Genomic DNA, 6381 nt, shown 5'->3' with positions numbered 1-6381 from the left:
GTTAAGACCATCCGCAGGTGAGTGCAAGCAGGTCAACAAAAAGAGTGTGGCTATACCTGCTCTACACCAGTACCCAATCAAAACTCCTACGAGGGTGTGGAGAAGAACATGACACGTGTCACTTCTTGTCAGCCAATCAGGCAGGTCATTAAAAAGCATTAAAAGTCTTTAAATGGATTTTTCGAAAATTAGGCCTTAAATGGCATTAAAAAGCATTGAATTCAATGTCCAGAGGTTGTTTCGGACAAACAACAAAATTAAGACACCAGCAAGCACTTCATAGATCATCACAATTTGAATTAAGTCCCAAAAGGAGTAGGAAGGGCAGCACGGTGGCGCAGTTGTTAGTGTTTGTGCCTCACAATAAGAAGGTTGTGGGTTTGATTCCTGGGCTCAGGGTCTTTCGGTGTGGAGTTTGCATGTGAATGAGATCTTCTTTTAATTATTACATCCTGCTTCGATTGAAAGTCCAGTTTAGAAAACTGTTTTTTTTTAGATATGTAATCTTCCATGTTAAAAGTTCAGGCGAGAGGAAAAAATAAACGATCGCTGCTAACTGTTGCTGCTTGTTGTCACTTCTTCTGCAGCCAAGTAGTCGCAAGAATGATATCTGGGATCACTACCGCCCTCTACCACCAGGAGGCGGGATTACTGCGAGACTCACCCAGTGCGTCTTCGCAGCCGTTTTATGATTGCTCAGCACAAGAAATACGTTACACACATACAGTTGTTGACAAAATACACTGTACATTATATACCTCAGCTAACTAAACTATGGACATTTATAATATAATTCATATAGCAATACAGTCTCACTGCACAGCAGGCCAGCAGTTAGCCGAGTCATTGCGCAATCCATGGCGAGGCTCAACTGGCTGGTGACTCACCGCAAGTCTCTTCTCAGTATTTGAACGGCAAATGTGAAAATTCAGCGATTTTGAATAAAAATAATCTAAAACTGGTGAAGTTAAATGGAAAATAACTTCATAGTATAATCACTGGATACATATAACAATTAATTTCTTTTCTTTTTACATTTTTTTTCTATCCATGATGGCACGTGAGGCCCCGCCTCACCTGCCTCCCCTGACTGCACGTCACTGGCAGCATCTCCTCATCCGTGGCCCACTAGTGCAACAACAACGCCGAATATGTGTCCCGTGAAAAAACGTCCGACCGGGGTTGTGTCAAAATCTGATTCCCTGACAAAAATGTATTTAACTGGGTGAATATAGTAAACCCACTCCACCGGTAGTTTTTAACACTTTCATAGCGAGTCTATTGACAGATATAAGTTAGAATTTTATGCTACTTTATATTACAAATGTCAACAGCAGAGGAAGAATGATAGAGAAAGATAGAGAAAAAGAAGAAGCTTATCAACTACGCCGTTGGCACGAACTACTAAGGCGGACACGCGCAAACATTCAGGACTTACGCAGATTTCAAATACACATCAGAAGGTAAGAATAGTTGGGTTTGCATAATATTGCGAAACAAAACCCCAGATAGTATGTCTGCTAATAGGTGTCATTTTCCTGTCCTTATGCACACACCATAATAATACTCGTATGTTGAGGCACAGCCGTAATGCTCCGACCATTCATCAAGCGATGCGGCTTCATAGCTTACCAAAATTGTACTAAAACATTTTGACAGATTTTTGAGCGCCATGTGTAATGTGCTATATTCTCAGCGGAACATTTAAAGTTTTGGTGTTGTTTACTGACGTTATATTGCAGTCTACACTTATCTCTTATGTGTGACTGCCATCTACTGGTCACACGTATCATTACACCACAAACCGAATAAAGCTTTGAGGTCGGTAAGCATTATCCCATACATTAAGTGCACCGGTTATAAGGCGCAGTGTCTATTTTTGAGAAAATTTAAGGATTTTAAGTGCGCCTTATAGTCAGAAAAATACGAAACAGAAATATTTCTCGATAATTTTCAAACAATAATTAAGAAATTGAAACATAACTATGGTAGGGAAATAATAAACACAAGAAGCGTGCAAGGGATAACAAAAGAAAACAAAAATAAATAATAGCATCATATTACAATGTATTTTATTTTGTCTTTAATGGTCATCGTCTTTTTATTATTATGACTTTTAGGATAAGGGAAGTTTTCATGAACCTTGTCATCATTATTAAACGCTGACGCAAAAATAGCTTTTTTTGCATGTGCACGTAAAGATCTACAGGTGGGTAAGTATGGGGAGGAGGAAGACGCGTTGCGTACCCAAACAAATAATCGTACGCCTACTCCTTCGTCTTCTGCCGCAACAAAACACGTTTTCCTTTGAATAGTAACCATAATAAGAAATAATCTGAAGCTATTTAACAATTTAGAACTATTTCAATTCATAAATAATACAATCCAGCTTAGTAGTACAGAGCTCGGATCTTACCAGAGGGTGTTACTAAGTGGCAGCCATCATAGTGGGGGCAACTTACCCATTTAAGGCAATGCAAAACATTGTGGATTGAAAATAAATCATAACTTGCTTATTTCTCAATTTATTTTATACATTTTACTTGGACAACGTAAATCATGTGCTATTAATACACATTTTATTTTTGCAAAAAATTGTTTATATTACAGTGAAAGATTGCCACTGTCCTTGTTGGCATTCTTGTCTGCGTTTCCGTGCCACCCACAATAATGAAATACCCTACTACTTTCAGCTCACTGTAGGCTCGTAGCTAAAAGGAGTCGTTCTCGTAGGACATTGTGTCAGCGAATCACCGCACACACACACCTCCATTGAAACACTGCAGCAGCCATTCATAGTGATGCATCTTATGAATCCCAGAAATATACATATATTACCTTCGTTTTTTAAATACAAAAGGTTTGGATTTCAAGAAACAAAATAATGCAGTAGTGTTGGTGAGAACATGAATAACTAATCTGTAATCTCATTAACATGACTTGTATCTATTAACAAAATGTTTTTTTATTGCAGAATGAGCAGGTTGCTATTGAAAAGGCACCATGAAAACATACATTCATTGTATGAGCATGTTTTTAGTCATAAAATACATTTATTATCTAGGAACACTGCTGGCACCTTCACTTGATGACCTCCGACCTAATCTTCAGAAAGCAGCAGTTTGTTTATGAAAACCATCCGAATTGTATAGAAATTCTATTTTAATATTTATATTAAATCAGCTCCTCAGTAGTGAATATGAATGTAGTTTAAAGATGCAAATGTCTTTCATGTCACCTTTGAAGGCATTCCCAGAGACACGCTGTGTTCTTCCCATTACAATGTAAACTGTTAGCATCAGCAGCTAAAGCAGCAACAATACGACTTCTATGCTAACACAAATGCTAACGTTGGCGTTTGATCATCAAACATCCACATCAGACCGGAACATGCTGGAAAGCAGGAAGCTTGTTTTGATTCTACGGCGACGAGCTGAGAAGCTCCTGCCGACGGCGCATGATCTCCACAAAGTAGGCGTGGTCAGCCTCGGCCTGGAAAGGAAGTGCGAGAAAATGTAGGCTGCGGTTTGAAGAAAGGAGAGTCAAGAAGATAAAAAAGGAAGGGGGGGGCAGAAGAAAAGACGCCATGTAAAGGTCAGTGAGTGCTGCCTTCGTCAAAAGACTCCACCCCGGAATCACATGTGCTGGCTGCCAGGTGCTCCTGCCGCCTCCTCATGATCTCTTGGAGCTCCGAGCCAGAACTCCTCTGAGGAAGAGGAAGAAGACCGTTAGAGGAACGTCCAGCGCAAACACGGCACAAAGCTAGCGAGTTGCTATCACATGGGCACTGCCCACCTGTCCGTCATTCTCAAACACACTAAAGCTAACTATATCAGTGACGCTATCACTGGTACACATGCCCCTTCATGTAAAGACAGGGCTCATGTGAACCATCTAGCGGTGTCCCTGGGTCCAGGAAGCGTTGGCGTCTGCTCCTGCGAGCTGGATGCAAAACAGGGCGAGGTAACTCTGCCGACAGGGTGCATGCTGGGTAAAGGACGCCCCCAAAGACCGCCATGAACACTGTCAATCAAGTGAGACCTCTGCGTGTCATGACATCTTTGTTGGGGTTTTATAAGCGGATCCATACTGACAAGTTTTACATGATCTTTCCTCTCAATTTGGACCAACTCATCGAAGCTAAGCTACATAGCCTAGCACACAGGAAAAGGAAGCACAAGGTGTGGACATTTTAGGGCAGGTGCACTGGGGGTGATTTCCTGTGTCTATCTAGCAACGACGCCACACTATTACATCATGAGCCTCGCCGTCTGTACCTTATTGAGATCAAGGAGAAGATCATAGGAGGCTTAGAAGAACACCTGCAGGTGGGAACACATGACACACACCTGGCCACAGTCACCACAAAACAGACGCCTCATACAAGCTGTGATGGGAGGCGTCAGGCGCAGCAAAGGCTGCTGAGTAACGTGTCATTTAGGTGAGAGACATGCGGCCACACCCACCTCAAGTGCCGCTTTCTGCACGGTGACTTGGCTGTAGACTCGGGCGCCGTCATCAGGACACACGGTCTTCAGCTCGTCCTTGTTGAGGGAGAAGAGCTGCGCCCCTGTCAGCACACCAAGGCTGGTGATAGTGCTGCAGAGGGGACAGCGCCATCATCAGGCTGATCTTAGAGCTGCCGTGATGTCACAATGGTCACACTCACGCTGTACTGAAGCCTTTGGCCTCCAGCCACCCACGGACGTCATCAGGCGACGACTCGTATGTGATGCTGACGGCAGGAAGGTCACCGCCACCGCGGCGGAAGGGGACTGGAAGTTTCTTCTGAGCGCTGCGGCCAAGTGTCAGTCTATGCAAGAGCTCGTCCTGGACCTCCTCCATATTGGACTTCCTTCCTGCAGAGAACACACAGGTTCATCATTGTCTCATTGACCGACGCCAGTGTCAATCAACTCTTCTCACGGTTGGCGAGGACACTTTTGTTGCGGTGGTCTCTCATAGCCACGCTGCCATCCTCACTGGATGTCGTGCTGTCAATGGCGGGCTTGGCGGCCTCGATGGCAGGCGGGGGCGGCAGCGGCGGCGTGGGGAGCATGGCAAGGTCCGGTGGCGGAGGCGTGGGTGCTGGGGGCATAGGCGTGGCAGCAGGTTTGCTGGACAGGTGGTCTGTCTTGGTGGTCTGCTTCTGTGGGTGGTAAAGAGCTCGCTAGTAGTGACCACAGAAGACAAAGTCCAAGGAGTGACCATAAAGTCATCGTTTACCTCGTTAAGTTCGCCCAGCAATTGCTGCCCACAGGAAACAAAACAAAACAACAAAGTTTGTTGGACAGCCATTAGCGTCTTTGCTACCAAACACGTCGGAGGCTAACGCACACACACACACACACAAAAACTGCCTAGCTTAGCTTAGCTTAGTGTTTAGCACAGCATAGCCTAGCCAAAGCCCCGCCCCAGCCGCCCTACCTTGAACATCTCAAACTCCTTCCTCGGCATCATGAGCTTGACATCAGGAATAAAAAGCGAAGTTGAGCTGAGGTGTGACGCGTGAGGTCACGTGACGGAAAGTGACACGTACCTGGATGGTGTGATTGTAGACGGGCTCGCCTCGGCCGGTCATGTCCACCGCCTTGGTCACCTCCACGATGTTGTTTGGCACGTAGCCCACTGAGCCGTCGCCATTCCGCACCTTCCACCACTGCTTCGTGTCGTCCAGGACCTGTCGCCCAGTCGGACACGATCAGACATCACGTGACCACGCAGGGCAGCTGCATGTGGAGGGCGGGGCCGGGCTGTTTACCTCAACAACCTCGTCCTTAAGCACCGACAGTTCTGTGTTGTTTCTCGCCACAAAGTCGTACTTGGATTTGGCAAATAGTTTGCTTTGGTTCCTGCTGTCAGCGCCAAACCCTCTGAAAGACACCGGCCAATCACGTCAAGGCTGTTCTACTTGGACAGAAAGACTTTGCGGCCGAGGAGAAGCGTCCCGAAAGAGCAAAGACGGAAAAGAAGCAGCCAATTGTTGGGGCAAGGGGCGGTTCTCCTGGGCTTGACCTCACAGTTACCGGTCAGCGTGGCGGCCGAGTGCTTGTTGGAGCGCGGCTACGGCCGGGTCCTGGTCCAGGGGCTGCGTGTGCTGGTGGGCGGGGTTAGTGAGGGCGTACCTGTCTGCAGCTGACTGGAAGACAAAATGGCTGCTAAGCTGCAAGAAGTCACATCACTTTCCCATGTCACCTCTCACCTCCTCAACCTGTGGCTCGCCATTCAGACCCTCTGCCAGCGCGGGAGGCTGCCAGCCGTCACCAAAGCTCAGCGTGCATGGCGGAAAGTAGTGATCCTTGGGCCACTCCAACCTGTCACATAAGTACGTTATTTCCTACGTCGCTCCACATCCGACGCTCAAACCCTCACCTGCACTTG

The 6381-nt window shown here is 46.2% G+C and overlaps 1 protein-coding gene across 6 annotated transcripts in view; it reads right to left on the bottom strand.

The window, feature by feature from the left end:
* Positions 1-2550: 2550 nt before the first annotated feature.
* Positions 2551-6381, bottom strand: part of eps8a (EGFR pathway substrate 8a, signaling adaptor) — a 14889-nt gene continuing 11058 nt past the window's right edge. Inside the window, exons 14-25 of one of the 6 annotated variants that reach the window (XM_062064659.1) lie at positions 6373-6381; positions 6203-6314; positions 6027-6139; positions 5762-5873; positions 5540-5680; positions 5428-5463; positions 5227-5250; positions 4927-5149; positions 4670-4859; positions 4467-4599; positions 4278-4322; positions 2551-3706 (exon numbers count right to left, since the gene is read on the bottom strand). The exon at positions 6373-6381 is cut by the window's right edge and continues 140 nt beyond it. In XM_062064659.1, the coding sequence (XP_061920643.1) occupies positions 4311-4322; positions 4467-4599; positions 4670-4859; positions 4927-5149; positions 5227-5250; positions 5428-5463; positions 5540-5680; positions 5762-5873; positions 6027-6139; positions 6203-6314; positions 6373-6381 (1105 nt within the window). In that variant the 3' untranslated portion in view covers positions 2551-3706; positions 4278-4310. The remainder of the gene's footprint in view (positions 3707-4277; positions 4323-4466; positions 4600-4669; positions 4860-4926; positions 5150-5226; positions 5251-5427; positions 5464-5539; positions 5681-5761; positions 5874-6026; positions 6140-6202; positions 6315-6372) is intronic. The other 5 variants (XM_062064657.1, XM_062064654.1, XM_062064655.1 and 2 more) reach the window with 5 other exon arrangements.

The sequence above is a fragment of the Entelurus aequoreus genome, linkage group LG12 (assembly GCF_033978785.1).
Source record: "Entelurus aequoreus isolate RoL-2023_Sb linkage group LG12, RoL_Eaeq_v1.1, whole genome shotgun sequence".
Classification (NCBI taxonomy): domain Eukaryota; kingdom Metazoa; phylum Chordata; class Actinopteri; order Syngnathiformes; family Syngnathidae; genus Entelurus; species Entelurus aequoreus.
This window is presented reverse-complemented; position numbering and strand designations above follow the sequence as displayed.